This window comes from Nelumbo nucifera, chromosome 5, assembly GCF_055504915.1.
Source record: "Nelumbo nucifera cultivar China Antique chromosome 5, China Antique-T2T, whole genome shotgun sequence".
Lineage (NCBI taxonomy): Eukaryota > Viridiplantae > Streptophyta > Magnoliopsida > Proteales > Nelumbonaceae > Nelumbo > Nelumbo nucifera.
This window is the reverse complement of record NC_142653.1, coordinates 32,720,691-32,739,739: the sequence shown is the minus strand read 5'-3', so window position 1 is coordinate 32,739,739 and position 19,049 is coordinate 32,720,691. Positions and strand designations below refer to the sequence as shown.

Below are 19,049 nucleotides of genomic sequence, written 5' to 3'. Positions count from 1 at the left end.
TGCATTGTCTTTAAGAAAAAGCTATTTGAGGTTTTCTATTTAGAAACATCAAATTCTGAAGCAAGCTATTTGAGGTTTCTAAGTAGAAAACTAGCTATTCCTATATAGGACCATGTACTCTCTTCCAGAGAAAATAAAAAATACTTTTAACTCTATAACATGATGAGAGAAGAGGCTATCACCTTGATAGTGAAATTTTATCATCTCTGTCTGGTTGGTGAGGCCCCAATTCAATGGTCAGAATCATGTAGTGAGAATCTACATACAATCTACTCTATCTGACATGAGACAAATAAAATTTTCTTGTGCCTCAATAATAGCATGCTTATAAAGCACTATCATTGTACAGGAGCATCCTCACCATATGCATTTGTAATCCTTTTTCTTGTTGTATAGATTCATGTTACGTTGGAATAGCATTTATATGCCTGACATGCATTTGTCTCAGGTTGAAAGTGTTGGTAGCTATTCCAAAAGTACAACCAAGATTTGCAATTGCCATTTGGAAGAAATATCCAACCATGAAGTCCCTTCTTAGTGTTTATATGGATCCAAGTAAATCGGTGAGTGTTTTTCCCCATACTGCACGTCTTTTATATCAATGATTTACCCATCACTGATTTGTATATTTCTTGGCCCCATAATATGGTCTATTCACTTAATGTACTACCCGTCCTGGAAAGGGGCGTAGCTGGAACTATAAATAGAAGGCCTTACCTTGTTTACTCAGTAAAAAAGAGCAAAAACTAGGAGGCTTATACTTTATAGAGAACAGGTGGTCAAGGTTTTTGATAGTTAACAAGTTCAAAATTGTGCACTTGTATGCGTTTCTGGCCTCAACCCGTCATAAAGGTCCTCCCAAAAGAAAGGAAACAGTAAAGACTTCAAACACATGGGTGGGAGACTAAATGTTATAGAACATTGCAAATTACTTTGTATCAATAAGAAAAAGAACTTTTCTGGTTGAGAATAAAAAATGCTGTCTAGTCCCAAAGTCAAAATTGATATCTGGTAACAAACATTTTGCTCAAACTCCCCTCACAATGACAGGTACATGAAAAGGAATTCCTTCTCAAGGACATAACAACAGAAGGGCCGCTTGGAAATGAAGATAGGAGACTGGGTGAGGTATGTTCCAAGAGAGTTTACAGAATACTCATGGCTCAAAGTGGAAGCATTAAAACCGATGATGTGGAGGATGGTGCCGACTTCTTTGGGTGCTCATCATCTCGATGAGACAAGGTACATGATTCTCATTGTTAATGTGACGTGGGTAGAAGCTGACCCCTCCATTCTGGTGTTGTCTCACATCATTGATGTGATGTTTTTCGTAAATTTGTAATATATTTTTGGAAATCATGAAGCCAAATTGTTTGGTGAACGAAGCAGTCCATTATAGATAGAACGCTACATCCACCGCCTCTGGGAATTTCAAGCAGCATTTCCCCTACTAGTCAGGTTACCAATTTCAATTTCAATACATCCTTAATCCCTTTATTCTGTAGATTCTGTCAGCTTATATATATTCCATTGACAGAAATCGCCCATCCAACGCAGTCCCGTACTTGAGGCTCAAAATTTTATAATTGAAATGATTTCAAATTTGATTTGTTAATATTTGAATTCTGATTGAATCTTGTTCAAAAGAGCAATGATTCGATTAGAGTATCACATCTAAAAAAAATAATGTAAGAATGAAGTCGATGTTATCTATCATGAATAGAAACTTTATAGAATTTGAGCCTATGGCTCCTTATTTAACATAAAACACTCAAACCAACCCTACTAAACTAATGCATACGTATTAATTTTGTCTAGCTCTTCAATCAGCTACTATCAATGTTGAATTAGAATTTAGAATATCATCTTCAAATAAAACAAATGGAGTGGGCGGCCTTCAGCCTTTTCCAAAAGTTCGTAATTAATACAAGTACAGAACCATCTGGTTGAACTATGGGTGGCATCAGCATTTTGGGAAGGATCCAATGGTTATATTTATATCTTATGATAGAGGGTGGTGATTGGGATGGGATAATCCATAAGTTTCATTCTTTATATCCAAGTTGGTTGGGAAGTGCTTGGAGGGTGGAGGGTGGAGGGTGGAGGGTCACTTGCAAATTGTGGACTGAGGTAAAGATTAAGATATGAGACCAAATCAGCTTCACTTCTGCGGCCCAGGTGCTTCCTAAAAGTTCTCAATGATGCCCTCTTAAAAGTATCGGTGTTGTGGTTTCTCCATTGTGGAATAAATATGATGAGAAGCCATTGGCCTCAACTGAATTGCCCTTCAACTAGTCTAGCAGGAATATTGTGATAGCTTGGTTGGTACACGTACATCCTCTAGATTTGAGAAGCACGGCATTGTTTTTGGGCCACCCAAATTGCCCTGAGGATGCACATTTCCAGTGAGAGAAAATGACTTCTGTCTCACTTTTGTGCATGTTTCTAGCAACATCTATTGTTCTGGAATGTGGATCATTATCTATAAAATAAGCATTGTTAACAATTAAGCCTTTGGATTAAGGCCCCAAGACCCGCAATTGCAAAACAAGATATGAGAAGAACAGCCCATAAAAATAATACGGGCCAAAGGTCATCTGCCCATGATAGTTCTTTCTTAACCGAAATCCATTTCTTAAGTTAACAAAAAAAAAAAAAAAAAATCAATAAGGACCCAAATCACAATTACATGACATTTTTCCATCAAGCCCAAGAGAAGGTTTCTACACGGTCGGCCCAGACAACATTTTTCTGGAAAATATCTAAAGCACGGCAGCAGTTATGATTATATGATATTCCCCTGACTGTTGCCTAAAAGACACCAAGGCCCCACAAATGTGCCAATTTAGTAGGGTTTAATTAAAGCCAAAGATGACTCTTCATCTTCCTAGAAGAAAAGGGGGAACGCCACTTAGGGGCTCAGGCTCTCCTTAGTCATTACACGACTAGACATGGTTAGCCGGTTAGGCTCACAGTTAAAGCATTGTTTAAACAAGAACTCGGCGGCCCAAATAAATGGGCTTATCCTTCTACAGACAAAAATAAAAGGCCTGTCTGTCCTACCAACTTGCCACCCAATTGACGTGGGCCTCCACCACCATGTGAATCCATTTAAGCCTCCATTAATGGCATCTTCTCTCACTAGGTCCCACCATTTAGCCCTCATGATGCCACGGTGGGAGATGAGAAAAGGGTAAAAGCCCATATCACATGGGTCTGTTTCTGTTCCTCCCCCAGTTTTAGGTTACATCGCTTTCCCCCCCCCCCCCCCCCCCTTGATTTGTTTGAAGTGCACATCTCGAGGTATCATTATGTTTGATCAAGTGGCATCAACATGCAAGGATACCAAACTAAAGTACACCTTGTTTTGCATGGAATCCAAGCCCATCATCTCTCCTTTGTATAAATATATTGACAAGGGGAGAAGGATATCATCTGTTCCTCACTACCTCCTTCCTCTCACTACTTATCTGAGGCTCTGAAAATATCAATCCCAATAGCTCTTGAGTATGGAGAGGTGCAGGTCATTCCCAGATTATTCATGCTCTTACTCGGGCGGCGGGTTCGGGTTGAAGGAGAGATCCAACTCATACAGCTTCAATGGGCCGAGTGGTAGGGGTAATGGGTTCTCAACCTCAAGCGATCCGGAGCTTAAGAGGAAGAAACGGGTGGCAGCATATAACGTGTTCACCACTGAAGCCAAGCTCAAATCATCTGTTAGGAACAGCTTCAAATGGATCAAGAGCAAGTTCACCGATATCCGTTATGGTATGTAGATAGAAACCCTAAACCGGATGCTTACCCGGGTCTTCTTCCTGGTCGTCCATGTTCTTCTGCAGCACCAAAGCAGGAACACCAGCACCAGCTTCCTTCATGGGTTTGTTTGATGATCATGGTAATCAAATGGGTTTGCTTGATTGGATTAATGTACGTTGTGTTGCATGGAGAACATATGAGATCAAGCAAAGATGTATGATATGAAATGTTCAAATTTGGAGCTTTGCACCAACTGATGATCAAAGTATATGTTCATAATTTCATATTCCTCGTTCGATTATGAAGTCCTTCATCTAGACCATCGAATTGGTGGGCCAATTACCCATAAATGAGTAGTTAGACGTATAAAGCTGGTCTGGTATTTTGGGCTGTGCTTGAGTCAATGGATTGTTCAAATGTAAGGTGTGGATGTAATGAGAGTTGTGATTTTTCGTTTTTCAGTTCATCAAATAGACTTTCTGGGTGCAAGTAAGCTTCGTTATCATCCTTAACTCTCGTTTGTAAGCTCTAAGCTGTTTGTTTGTTTGTTTCTTTCTTTTTTTTCAAGTTTGCACCCATAACCAGAAATAGATTTGTGGGTTTGATCCACCTGTGAATATTTATATATGAAATCTGCCTTCACATTTAGGAGCTCTTTTCACCACCAATTTGAGTCAAATGAGACATAAAAGACCGTTTGCAGTGCAATATTTACACTGATGCAAAAGCATATAGGAGTGCAAATAATTTGAGTATAAACTCTGATTAATTTTCGTTTCTTTTTTTTTTTACCTTATTTCATTTTATTGCACTGCATATAAAGTAAAATAAAACCTGGAAAAGCATACGCAAACCAGAATTTGCATTCTTCTCAATTGTACTCCCATGCATTGCATTTGTACTAATGTAAATGAAATTATGAGTCCGGATTTCCTATCCACGATGACTCTACTCACACCTACCCACATGAGATCGCAGCAATATATGGGGAACATCTCATGCTTTTACATATTATTATGGAGATGTTTCCAATGAACGAAGGTAGTGTTTTGTGTGTAGGTGTGGGTAGAGTTCTTGTGGGTAGGTGTTATTATAATTTTACACAAAAAAACATCTCATGCTCTTATATGTTATTATGCATGAAGAGAAATTTCCAATGCATGGAGTTATTGTCAGTTGAAGATCTGGAGTCTGAAACTACACTACAAACAAATGGAGAAAGAAACAAAAATGGGGCATAGATGTTTAGATTTGTACTGGTGCAGATGAAATTATACCGCCAACAAACAAAGCAAACAACAAAGGTGGGGCATAGACATTTAAGTAGATTCCAATCCGAGAATATAATTTCCGTGTGGGTGGGCCAGAAGATGCCTTTGTTGCAGGATAATGCATATAGATAATGAAAAGGCAAAAAAGGGGAGAATTGGTGAAAAATCTAGTTCAGAAGGTTGGGTTTAGTGGGGTTAGGAAGGTTTGTGGTGAGGATTTGAACCCAGTTTATGGCACCAATACCCAGTGATTTGTATAGGTTGAACCCAAACTCAACTGGAACAGCAATGGTGAGATAATAGTGAAGTAGAATGTTTCCTTCTCAGTCCACATCGAGAAGGTGAAACACCATGTTTGCAGTTTCAGGACAGCGTAGACATGACCTAATTTTTGTGGCCCTACTCAATTAAATTGCCACTACTCCTTGCAAGCTTTGCAGGCAGCAGTCATTAACAGAGCAGAGATGGGTCTGCCTCTTTTGGCTGCATCTGAAAGTCCATGCTTTAAATTGGGTCCCACCTAGTTTTCAGTTTGCTTCCCCAAGTAAACTGAGCACCTGTAGCTTTCTGAGCCAATATTAATGATATCTGGGAGTATGGGTGCTAATCATTCAGTACGTAACGCTTAGCCATGTTTAGTCCAGATACATTGTATCAATAATCAACATGAGCGTGACCCCATCCTCTCTTGATCAATTGACATGTTTAGAGTGGGAAGAAACCTGTAGAACTGCAAGTAATCTTACTTCTAATTTCAGTGGGTGTGAAAAAAAAGGATTTAATTTGACTTGAGAAAAATAGGGAAGAGAGTTCCATTCTTATTGTGTCCCAAAATTCATGATCATTGAAACTATAAATCCTAAAATCCATGATTATTGAAACTGGCCTCCCGAAACTTGCCTATGGGTCGATGGTTTGAACGGATGACATGTTCTGACAAAACCATTGAACGGGTCTAATGGTTGACAGTTCAACTATTCAAATCAATGGGTCATTGATCAATTCAATAATTTTTGGCTAGAAACCAGTTTTAAAACAAAAAGGAACCAATTGCCTGAATAGATTCCAAGCCAAATAATTTGACTATATAATCAATGGTGGTTTGAAAAATATTGTTTTTCTTAACTGGGTTGCATGACTAGGTGAAACAGAACAATGTCCATGACTAGCGAAATAATAATCAGTTTTGATAAAAGTGGAAAGAATAATGTTTTGATAGTTAAAAGACGTATTGACCTTTTGCATGAAGATTTGAGCAGTCCGAAGCACGCTTAGTAGATGTACATCTTTCCGTGTCTTTTTACACGAGAATAAAGCGTGAAAATCTTCATTTGGAGCTTTCCAAAATCAACCCAAAATGAGCTTTCGCAATTTTTCGGTGTTCCGGTTTTTGGTGGTTAAATCTTTCGTGAGTCAAACAGAAATAGACCAAAAATCAGTTTGTCTGACTTATAAAAAGCCGAAAAACCACGTGAAAAGATCACCAAACGAACCGTTAATTTATTGGTAAATGACTTGATTGCTCCAATTTGCTATCTTGGGAGTTGGGATACATTCTATTCCCTTTTCAGTCTATTAACCCCACCTTTCACTATATAAATTTGATAACCCGAACCCTGGTTTCACTGAAATTGATTAATTACATAGCTCATGCAACATAAATTCTTTACATCCTTTTGTTTTATCTCCACATACTCACAAATGTAGTTTTCTGAATTATATTCTTTTTTATCACTATTAATTTTCCGACAAAGAAAATAACCGCTGGCGACTCCACAACAAGACTTCAAGTTGTGAAAAGAAAAATTAAGAACTTTTTTTTTTTATTTATTTGTTACAGCAATAGCACTGACCCGGATAACCTCAAACATCTAGCAAACAAAAGAACAAAGCTAAGTCATGGCCCCCTTGTACAATACTGCAAGCATCAGAAAACCAATGTGTACAAGTAAAAGGGGCTTCTAACTTCTAGGAGGGCTGCTGAGATAAATTTGCAGAGAGGGAAAATTCAATTATTCCGGGAATGATTTATTGAACCAATAATGTAGAATTATTGTGGACCAATAATGTAGAATTTGTTAATAGTAAATTTTTATTTCTTTCTTTTTCCAACATTAATTTTTTTATTTTTTTCTGATTTTGGGAATAAAGTCTGCCTTTTTCCTATGGTTTGTGTGGTTCCTCTATTTCTCTATGGTTGCTTGATATTTATGCCTTTTTCATATAGTGTATTCAATGCAAAGAATCACCAAACAAGGGAATAAAACAGAAGTAGAACCATGGCAACAAGATAAATATGAAAAGTAAAACCTAAGACAAGCTTGGGTTTCCATGAGGCTAAGGAAGCCAAAAAGGGTTGAACTATGATAGTTGAAAGAGATGATACCAGAAAAACTTACAACCAATCAACAAGTATCATAAAAAAAGATGACCAATTAGATGGCATTCATCAAAATTCACAGGAGTGCTTTGATTGGTCAAAGCTCTTCCAATACCATATCCTTTTGATATCATAAATTTTCCCAAAGATAATAGAAACTTAAAAACTTGGCCCAACTCTATTTTTTTATATAAGGAAGTAGAGAAGGACAAAAATCCCATGGTAGGGAGGCAAAGTCAAAATGCTTCCAAGAGGCAATCAACCCCATATAATGAGATTGCAATTTTTCCAAATTTATTTATTTAATTTGTGTATTTTATTCTCATTTTTTCTTTGAATCTATCATAATTTGTTTTGCATTTTAGATTTTGAGTGCAAAAGCTACACCAAAAATTCAAACAAGGGCATGAAGGAGAAAGGGTATGAAGCCATTGAAAATGAGAAAAAGAGAAACAAAGGTGCACTGTCAGAAGTAATTTCCTCAAACTTTCGTTTGAGTTTGAATTTTAGAAGTAAATTATCTAGAAAGAATATGGAAATAGTGGAGGAATCTGGAAGCAATGAATCTGATTTTGTGAAAGATGTCATAAATTAATGGAGTTATTTAATCCTTAGAATAACATGTAGGAATTATTCTATCGTTTACTTGTGTTTAAAATAGTAAACCTTGGCATTATATCAGGGTGGTTGCTTTTATTTCTTATATAGGTTTATATTACTAACAATAATCTTATAGCAAGAATAGGGGCACAAAACCACAAAAACCTATTCAAATCTTTATGTCTCTCATCTAATGTGTAGATCGATTGATTGTTCATGCTTTTTTTTTTTTTTAATTTTATCCATTGTTTACATTTTATAATGAAGACTTGTAGTACTTTGACTTCTGATGATGGCATTATATCTAATTAGTTATATGGTGTTGGTTATAGAGTTTATATCATTTTATTTAAATCCATCATATTTTTAGTTTTACCAATCTTATACTTCAATCCTCGACAAGTTTTGAGGACAAATTAAGTACAAACATTTTTTAAATAAACGAAAGCCATATTAAACATCCCCATAGTGTGGTTCTACAAGATCAGTAAGATTAAAATTCAAGCAAGTCCTATCTGATACACAACCCAAATCAGAATACTTGGAGGAAACAAGTGAAATTCAAAATAGAATGTAGGGAGAAGTGACCAAAGAATAGCAGGATTTACTTGCTAAACTTTTGTTGGAAGAGATAATAACTAGGTCCTTTTATGTATACTGAAAAGTTTCTGCTAAAAGAGAGTTTTGCTTTCCTTGGATTTTGTGCTTTTACTAATTCAGCTAATTTTGTCATGGTTGCAGGTGCCATGGTTTGTAATGGGTTCAATTCTACAAGCCATTCTTTTTTGCCAAGATTAAGGGTGGAAGACTTCAATTATACAAAGTCACAAACATTTTAAGTTGATTATAATGGAAGGGAATATAGCATTTCTTCATTCAATTATTATAGGACAAACACCAACACATTGTGATTTTGATTTTTTACTTCTCTTGCCTTATTTGAATATAAAGCATTTATTTTCTAGCTCTTGACAAAATCAATTCTAAGTATTTATTTTGAATATAAAGCATAAGGAGATCATTACCCTGTCAGTAGCCCCTGCAAACCCGCTAGTTTCTCTTATTTTATCACCTATTGAAGCCATTTCTAGATTTCTTCATGTAGCTTCATTTCATACTCTGTCCTTCCTAGTTTTACCACTCATTCGTTAAGTATTTACATGTTTGCCACATTCAGTTTTGGACATGTACTTACTTACTCTATAATATTTGGCATAGTAATACTATGCAATATGACATGCAACACTCACTAATTATTCAGTCATTCATAATTCAAAATAGACAAAAAAAAAAGTATTGAGAACAAGTGAACATAAACCGGTGATTATAAGTTGATGATATGATATGCATACCAAACTAGCGCTTCTCTGTTGCCTAGCTTCATCTTAGTGACAATCAGTTCTTGATTGTTCGATTGACAAGGCTCACCAATCAATTGGGCGAGGATTACAAATACAAATATGTACAGCGCAATGTGCAAATACAAGGTTTTGCATTCAACATATTTGTATTTTCACTTTGAAGTTCTGTTTCGGAAAAGCCCAAATAGAATGCAAATACTAGGGGTGATCATGAAAAAACGAAAAATCAAATCAAACCAATAAAACTGAACTGAAAATTCCAGTTAACCGAACCAATTGGTTTGGTATCTTTGAAAGAAAAATGACAATTAGTTGAACCGACTGGCATACATACATATATAATATTATTAATATATTATTTATTATTTATAGTCAAATATTTTATATTTATTATATATAATATTATGAAAATAAAAAAACTAAAAAACCGATGGTTAATCAATCGGCTTCGATTTGGTTTTGGTTACTGATTTTTCAAAAACCAGTACTATTGATTCGGTTTAAAAAAAAAAGTTCCATAGTTCAGTTAACTGAATCATGGGCGCCAATAGCAAATACAAATATGTAGAGAGCATTATGGTCCATGCAAATGCAAAGTTGGTTTATTGTCAAATGATTTTTAGTTGTGATAAGTGCAAATGCAAATCCCGAGACTGAGATATACCTTTTTAACATTGATCGACTTTGAGTGCAAAATTTACATCCATATTTTAGAGATAAAACTTTGCTCTCATTTTGAATGCAAATATGTCACTAAAGTGGTATTTGCAATCTTCCCAAACGAAGCCTTTTTTGGAACACAAAGTGGAAGAGGTGTTGGCTGTACTGTTATCTGCTTTGGCTGGATACGTCTTCTTCTATCCTTGCATGACGCAGTATACATCAATGGCATAGTATTAGCTAAAACAAAAGTGCTTTCTCCACTGGAAATTTAAATTTCTGATAGTAGTTGAATCGGCGGTGGCACATCTACCTGAGAGTCCAAAGAATATTGAAAGTATATTCATCTAATATGAAACTGTACTGATTCCCTCTAAGCTCTAACTTGTGATGTGGATGAGAGTTGTCAATTATTTTGGTCTACTAGAACAGTCGTTTAGGAGCTAGCAGATCAGATGACAAGACAGACAACTGATCAGCCATTTGTTAAATATGCTGTAGCCTGTAGACAAATAGTAGCTTCTAATTGGTGAATATATGGTGACACAGATCATTTCTGTATTGCTTGGACCAAACTATTTGTCATCTACCTTAGATGATTTATATATTTTATTTTATATATAATAATATGTTAAAAATGAAAGTATAGTTATTATTTGAAAAAAATAGAATTATTATATAAAATATTAAATAAATAAATTCTCCCCATAAAATTAATGGAAAACAGAAAATTATAATTATAAAAACTGAAATGAATAATTTAAGATTTAATTTCCCCAAAAAAAATAATAAAAATTGAAAAAAAAAATTTATCTACCTTAAATGATTGATTTGTTTTATTTTACAATTATATGTAGAATAAAAGCATTATATGTTAAAAATGAAAACATATTTATTATTTAAAAAAGAATTGTTATTTAAATAAAAATACTAAATTAATTAATATTCTCAAAAACTAATAATAATTGAAAGAGTGATAATTATTGTATGATGTTTGAATGTTCTAGAGTCCCATTATTGTTAATATTTCTCTTCATATAACATATTGAAGTATGCATTTCTCGTGTTTATATCTTATTCATAGATAACCTAGCTTTGGTTTAGTATTTTTAATATATTCATGTGATTTGTATGCATTTCCTTGGCATTTCCATATCTTTCATTTGTTTCCAACTTTCCATGTATTTCCAAAGTATATCTATATCTGTGTCTGTATCTAACTTATATGATACAATACCCGATACCAGTACTTTGATCCTTGGTTAACACCATGGTTCAAAGTATCGATACGATACACTCAATATGGGGCATACCGTATCATATCTTTTGAAAAAGATACAGTCCGAAATGCCTGTTTCCAAGTGTTTCGGACCCCCATTTTTTTTAATAATAAAAAGCATGCTAAAAGCTTCCCAAAAAACCAAAATGTGAAAAAAAAACTAAAAAAAAATAAAGTTTCAGCTGTTTCTAAGTACCAATACAATACGACCGAAACTCATATCGTATCGATACTTTGAACCATGATTAACACTAACTCTGTTTGGAAAAAGTACAGATACAAATATGTAGAGTGCAAAACCTTATACTTTGCATTATTTTATATTCCTAAATTTTGTATTTACATTGTACATATTTGTATTTGTACTCTTTCCAAACTAATGGACAAATGTAACACGAGTTTAAACAGCTATCATTGGTTGATTAAATAGAAACATTAACAGCAGATCTGGGCTCATATTTACATATGCACTTGCTTGTGAATTCATGTCACCAGATTTAAAAGAACAGGTTTTAGTCCCATATCACAATGTATGCTAAAGAAGACGTGTCTTTATCTACATTTTAGAAGTAAAAAGAGATACATGTCAATACATATATCCACATATGACACATTAGAAATCTACAGTAAGTATTCCACGTCAATTAGACACATTTTCTATTGTGCCAAACTGTGTTTGCTTCAAGTATATACCATCGAAAAAGCATTACCACAAATCTTCACCATAACCATTAAATTACACAGTTACACTGCCTGTTGCCTGAAGAATTACTGCATTTCTAGGCAACAGTGAAGTGTAAATCTGTTGAAAAAATTATGATTTTTCCTAGAGTTACCACTGTACTGCCTGCAAAGGTTTAATCATGCTATGCGTTCTGTTAAAACCTAACATATCATCAGTGTCGATGATTTTTCATCAGAAAGCTTGTGTTGTCTCTATTTCTTTTTCCTCAAGTAGGAGGAACTTTTTCATCCCTTAGAAAGAATGAACGGCTTTGAAATGCATCAAGACTGCTAGATAACAAACTGCTGAAGTTGATACTATCTCCACTGATGATTTGCCGAGATGATGATAAGCTCAGATCCGGGGACCACAAAGAATCACTCTGCGTCAGGTTATTAAAGGAAACAATCAAGTTACCTGTCTATACAATATCAACTAACCACTAAAATTATTGAATAAGGGAATCTAAAGAAAAGGTTCAAATACCCAATTGATGTCTGGCATCCCAAGGCTGTTTTCACCATTATCTGCTCCTTGCCTTTGGAGCAGTAAATCTGCTTTAGGTTCTTCAGTCTGATCCTGTGTGCTTCCAGTTTGTGCTTCCTCCTGCAAATAATTTTTTTTATCAATAACAGAGATTTCATTAATTGATTAATTGTTAAGAAAACATCCAATGGGAAAATTAGGAATATGGGAACAAACTCTGAGGAATGTCTACAATCAGAATAATGTTTACTATTTCTTCTTGTGCAACAAGAACAAACCATGAGATGCCAAAGAATGTCTATCAACATAGTGTTTAGTCACGGTATGCAGGTACCAAAACAGGGTGCACTGTGAACAAATTCCAGATTAGGATATTTCATAGGTGAAATTGAACTGACCATTTTAACCATCCAAGCAATCATCTCAATTTAAATGGCAAGAAAGAATATCTAGCATTCCAAGAAGGACTGACACATCAGACAGCTAGGGTCATCCACTGGGTTGACATGCCCTTCTTATAATCTACTAGGTTACCAAAGGATTGGTGAGTCCTGTCCTCCCCATCTCTACCGAATACGAACCATCCATTTAATCTATATTTTGGACAATAAGGTATAAAGATCTGGTATCTGTCCAACATCTACCAACACAAATGCATTTTAACCATAACAAAATAAACAAACAAAAATTGAATGGCCAAAATTCAAATACAACTCCTGGGATTAATGGTGCTTGAATCTGTATGACAAATTGACAATTTAATGCAATAGGGTTTTTTGGTAGTAGTGCAGTTGGTTGGAAGCTAGCAAATTGATCTTACACAATTATTTCATAGTTGTAATAATAGTAACAAAAATAAATGGAATCAGAGAGCATACCTCAACCAAAGTGGGGAATTTGAATGGCTTGAGACTTGCATCCTGACTACAAGCTCCACTTCTAGATGCAGCCACAAACTCTTTTCCTGATGAACAGAATTTTTGAAATGGAAATGCATGGCAAGTTTCTTCTGCATCAAAGATCGACGAGTGTGACACATGAGAAGATGGTATTGAGCCTTGAGATCGACCATATATATGAGCAGCTATAGCAGCATCAAATGAATCAGAGCTGAATGGAAGCTGCTGCAAAGATGATCCCCCAATTGGCATTGGATCACATCGATTAACGTTCCCCTGTAGAGAGGCTTCAGACAGCAAACCCCCCATGCTTATGTTAGTTAAGCTATCAGCCCAACCTAGCGATGATGGTGTAGCAGTGTTGCTTGCTCGCAGATTATCCTACATATAGCAGAATAAATATAAATCAGAACAAGTAGTAAACATGTACATTACAAAACAGCAATTAAGTAGAACTGTTCTATCCAATGGAATACGCCTATCAAGAGTTGCATTTAGCAGATGGGGAGCAGGGATTGGCCTCTGCTTCAAGCTAGTTACCTCAAGTGGTTGTTTATCTCCATTCATACACTCCACATTTTCACTGAAACTTTTATGTATGTCTCCAAATTGTGAACTACCCCTAATGTTGTTAGATGTAGGAGACTTGTTATGAGTTTTAGATTCTAGATCAGAGAACCAGCCATACCTGATTGAAAGAAATGTCCAAGTGAGAAAGTTAAGTTGGGTAAATCTTTAAGTTTAACCCCAGAATAAACCTCATATAATGATACCTTAAACGAAAAATCAGAGGTTTGCCGATGGCTTCATATACATCTGCTGCACTGATAGCACTGTCTTTCAGTGTCCATCTTCTGTAACCAGCTAAATTTTCCAGCCGAACATTGTACGGTAAAAGCATAAGCTCCCCCACAGCAACACTTGAACTGCCCCACTTGTTATGGAGATGATTCAGCACTGAGACTAGCTTCTTGCGAGCTCTTAGAGTGAGCTCCAAGTGTGGATTATGACCATCCTGCAGTAGTGCATAAGAAATTAAGAATGACAAAGTTTTGCCTTCATAAACTTACCATGTAATGGATAATGAAAAGAAACTTTCTAAATGATCAAATGCTTTAGATTTCTTAATTTTACCTTCTCCAGTCCTGTGCGAGTGCCTTCATCTATGGGGAAAAGTTGTAGCCTGATCTTTGCAGAAGGTTGTAGTGTCTGTCCAAGCTCAGTCTCAACTGTAGTCACAATATTTGAGTTGCCTGTTTCCTTCACTGGAAGCTGTTGACAAATAGTTTGGGCTGAGGAAGGTACAAGATGCTCATCCTTTTTAGTCAAATTAGCATCACTTTTCCCTAGAAAATGAAAAGACCATGCAAAATTAGGTAGTAAAGACGGAATAATGAAAGGCATATATTGATGTATTCACCTTGATATTTGATAAGCAAGCTTAAGAATCTTAATTTATACGTAAGATGCACCCAAAGTTGAGCTAATCCATGGAAAAGATGTTATACAGGCTTTTTAAATGACTCTTTCAATTGAGAAAACCAATATTCTGATTTCTGACTGTGCTGAGAAGAAAGTTATACACCAAAGAGAAAATTGCAAGGAAATTCTTCCAAATTGAAGAAAGGACTGGAGAATAGAACTTGGATGGCACATATTACCTGTTGCTTTTTTCCGCCGTCCACCAATTTTCTTCACAGATGCTTTGATTCTGGTGCAACTAAGTCCTGCATCTGCCTTGCTCTTTACAGAAACCTCACCTGTATTCTTTTGCTGCCTAGCAGTTTTCATATCAGAGCTCAGCCTAGTGGAACATAAAGCCACTGATCAATATCTTCTTCCCCTTCAAGACACACACTGCTTCAAACCCCAGCCTCTAAAATCAAGGGGGCATGAAATTTGAGAATCAGCAGGTCAGGTACATTAGGAAAGGGGGAAAAAAGAAATGAAAACTCTCTGCCATTAAAAAAAATCCCATTTTTACTATTCTTATCAAATTCTATTTTATTATTTTTAGAATTTATATGAGGGTGGGGTAAGGCTGTGTATCCCTCCCCAGACACTCATTGGCAGGAACCCCGTGCACTGGGCTGCCCTTTTTTATTTTTGGAATTTATATGAACTTCATATAGGTTTCTGATGGAAGAATTCAATGAAGAGGAATTGTTCAATTCATCATCATCATTGTCATCAATTCCTTATCCCAATTATATGGGGTCAGCTACATGAATCCAGTTTTGTGAATCAGTTCTATTTAAAGCTATATCCACTGTTAAATTATTAATGCTTAAATCATTTATTACTACTTCTAGTCATGTCCTTTTTTGGTCTACCCCTAGCTCGTCTAGCCCCTTCAACTTGTAACAAATCACTTCTTCTAACTGGTGTTGCTGATGGTAATTGTTCAAGTCTAATAGAGAAGTCATGAGAATATCATTTATTAGTAACATTACAATAGGAAACTGTGATATGGGTTGCCTCATTCAAACCCAGCATGGTCAAGAGTCATAAAGAACATATCCCAACACAGCATCTATGTAACTTTGATGATTGCCGTCCCTAATATAAACAGCAGGTATGGCTTGTAAAGCATTATTTCAAGAAATGTGTGTTTACTGTTGTCTATCATTTCATTATGAAGAAGCTTTTGTTAATAATGCCAATCATTGCTGAAATCATAGGCTGCAGTAATTTTGCCTATTGGGATATGTTCTTTATCATTTTATGAACTTTTACCTGCATTCTTTTGCTGCCTAGCAGTTTTCATGGCAGAGTTCAGCCTAGTGGAATATAAAACCACTGATTAATATCTTCTTCCCCTTCAAGAAATAGGGCTGTTCATAAGAAGACCCAAACCGACCAACCCGGTCTGACCCAACCCGAGTCGGCCAGGTTTTCTTTAGTGTCAATCGGTTTCGGGTTACTAAAATGCATAAACCGATGGTCGGTTCGGTTTCGGTTTCCACACATGAAAACCGAACCCGAACCAACTTAGTTCCTAGTTAGTACTTAGTAGTTAGTACCTAACTTAGTTTCTACTTTCTAGTTACTTATAGTTTCTACATTCTAGTTACTTATAGTTTCTACTTTCTAGTCTTCTCTTTAGGAATGCCATTAATGGCAAGCATTGCAAGACAAGGAATGCCATTAATAGCTTCTTGCATTTTTTTGGAAGGTTTAAAGAAAGGATCCTATTCTCTAAGGTCCTTTACACCAAATAGGTAATTACAATTAGGTGTCTTTTTTACTTAGATTATAAGCCTTCTTAAAAATTCCAAATTCCAGTCTTCTTTTTCTAACACAATTTGACTTTCTCTTTTCTTGGTAACTTCTAACTTGGACCGCCCTTACTCCTTTAGCCCCTCAACTCAAGCACTCAAACCGACTCAAACCGACCAGGTTGGTTTTGCCTAACACGGTCGGTTTCGGTTTCATTTTCAGACAACCCGACCAGGTCGGGTGACCTCACTCCTAAGTTCTAACAAAGTAGCAAAACCGTTGTGAAATGTGGAAAAGCCCCTTAAAAGGAGTAGCAGATGCTTTCAATGCTAAGATAAAGTTCTAGTAAATTTGTCCTCATCGATAAGTAGTTGTGACCAAATTGATGTTGTTGACTGGTGCACAGACCCAACAAAAGGCAATTAACTGTACAAAATACTTAGATAAGGTGCCATGCTATCACAAAAGTTTATAGACAATGGAATTATCTCTACCAATGAAGCAAAATGAAGACTTATTTAGTATAAACTTAACAACTAACAAGCAACCCGGGCTTCAACCCAGAAAGTTCTGATCAATACTGGGACACTAGCACCCATGAAAATTGAAGAGTTAATAGATTCAAATTGTTCACCAAATTCAAGTTCTCCAATACACGCACAATCACACACTTTGTGTAGAACAAAGAAGAGAAAATATCTAATTCCCACCCCTTCCCTAATTTATTTTCTTTTGGTTCTATAAAACTTACATCAACAGAACTCCCCTAAGGTTCTGATATTTTAAAAAATTGACTTGAAGAAAAACTGAACACCGGTAACCACATTTCCCTATAATCTAAAATTGCAAACCCTAAACAGACAGCAATCTTAATGTAACGGCCCCATTACCCCATTACCGATTCATACCTTAATCATGTTTTCATCATAAAAGTCGGATCACATTTCAGTACTATAATTTTAGTCACATTTAGAAGCTAATTTCTTTTTCCTTCTACCCCCCCCCCCCCCCCCAAAAAAAAAAAAACAACGAAAAGAAAAACTCTCTAAAATAAAGTAACAAATTAAGGCTTCTACATCCACTTTCAATTCCTCTTCGATATTCCATTTTTTTGGACGACGCCGCGACGAGACTGAACGAATAGCCCAAGATTGACACTTCTAAATACACCACCACAACTTAATGAAAACCCTAAAAATTTCCTTAGATGAGGGTTTCAGGGAAAAAGAAAGTATTTACCTAACACGTACATTCAATATTCTAGTAACCAGAGCAAACCGCCAACCTCTATGTTGCATCCGTTCACATCTATGTTAAAGCCCATTTGTATTTACAGGTTTTCACTTCATTTCACAACCGATACTAGTTTTAGTGTCTTCATAACCAAATTCGACCTTACGAAATTGCAGAAGAATCCATTTTTACTTCTTATAATTGTATATAAAAATCTCATTCAACCAACGTGATCTTAAAGGCCAAAACCTTGCTACTTACAATCAAGTAATTCAAGATGTACCAAAATGGAATAAGTTGCATTCGAAATCGATTAAGCGGGATCCTAGAAAACAGTTAGAGAAAATGATTGCATACCTCTCTCGATCTTAGCGGTTCAGAGGATCAGAAAAAAAAAAAAATCTCAAACTCCCACAATCCCTCGCTTCCAAGTTACAATTTCCAAAGACGAATGGATGGCGGGAAGAAAGTGAAAGGCAAAGAGAAGCCACAAAGGATATGTTTGGAGAATTTGCTCCGCTCCTCCCGCCCCTGGTTCACTCACTCATTTTAAATAAGGCGGCTTCCAACAAAATTTTCCCAAAAACAAATTTGCCGCTTCTTTGTAAGACCTGTGCTAACATCAGGGGGAGTGAGCGCCACGACAGCCTAAAATCACAAAATAAGAAGACGTAACAGCCCTTAAAAGGATTTTGTCGTGCTGTCTCGCTCACTCCCGTGGCGCAAGCAACGTAACGCTTCTAGGTTGTATAGTTGTATTTGGTTTGAAATAAAATATAGGGAAAGAAATAAAATATAGAGAAACCTATAAAAGACCTTTCCCTCCCTTTTATTGATAGGGCAGTTTCTTTACTACTGATCGGGGTTTGGGGGGCGTTTGGGAAAACTTGAAATTCTGGGGAAGGGGGATGGTATTTGTCCATCTGCCCCAATTATATTATACAACATAATATATATTAATATATTATATTATATTATTATAAGGAAATTGTTTAAAACTCACTATTCCATCACTTTTTAGCACTACTGATTAAGTACATGCATTGCATGTGAGAATTTTTTTTTCAGATTAATTACTTGAATTTTAGATATATCATAGTTAAGATAGAAATTGAAAATTAACAAAAGTAACAATATAATTAAAAATAAACTTAAATGCTTATACCAAATAACTGTTATTA

The 19,049-nt window shown here is 35.8% G+C and overlaps 2 protein-coding genes across 5 annotated transcripts in view; one reads left to right on the top strand and one right to left on the bottom strand.

Annotated features, from left to right (window-relative positions):
• Positions 1-1,493, top strand: part of LOC104599954 (crossover junction endonuclease EME1B) — a 30,053-nt gene extending 28,560 nt beyond the window's left edge. For 2 of the 3 annotated variants that reach the window (XR_016075882.1, XM_010262709.3), the window contains 2 exons: positions 449-563; positions 1,051-1,493. Coding sequence is in view for 1 of the 3 variants with exons in the window: in XM_010262709.3 (XP_010261011.1) it covers positions 449-563; positions 1,051-1,236 (301 nt within the window). In the remaining 2 variants the exon portion in view is untranslated. Of the gene's footprint in view, positions 1-448; positions 564-1,050 lie in introns of those variants that run through there. The other variant, XR_735593.3, reaches the window with a different exon arrangement.
• A 10,447-nt stretch (positions 1,494-11,940) lies between these two features.
• LOC104599955 (TSL-kinase interacting protein 1-like) lies at positions 11,941-18,492 on the bottom strand. Of its 2 annotated transcripts, none has more exons than XM_088887268.1 (8): positions 18,226-18,492; positions 15,078-15,292; positions 14,551-14,762; positions 14,190-14,431; positions 13,957-14,104; positions 13,396-13,797; positions 12,518-12,637; positions 11,941-12,413 (listed from the first exon to the last, which is right to left on the bottom strand). In XM_088887268.1, exons 2-8 carry the CDS (start codon positions 15,205-15,207, stop codon positions 12,258-12,260), a joined length of 1,410 nt encoding a protein of 469 aa, XP_088743394.1. In that variant the 5' UTR covers positions 15,208-15,292; positions 18,226-18,492; the 3' UTR covers positions 11,941-12,257. The 2 variants fall into 2 exon arrangements, with proteins under 2 accessions (XP_088743394.1, XP_010261015.1); XM_010262713.3 differs by having other exon boundaries at positions 15,078-15,220; positions 18,226-18,395.
• Positions 18,493-19,049: the final 557 nt, after the last annotated feature.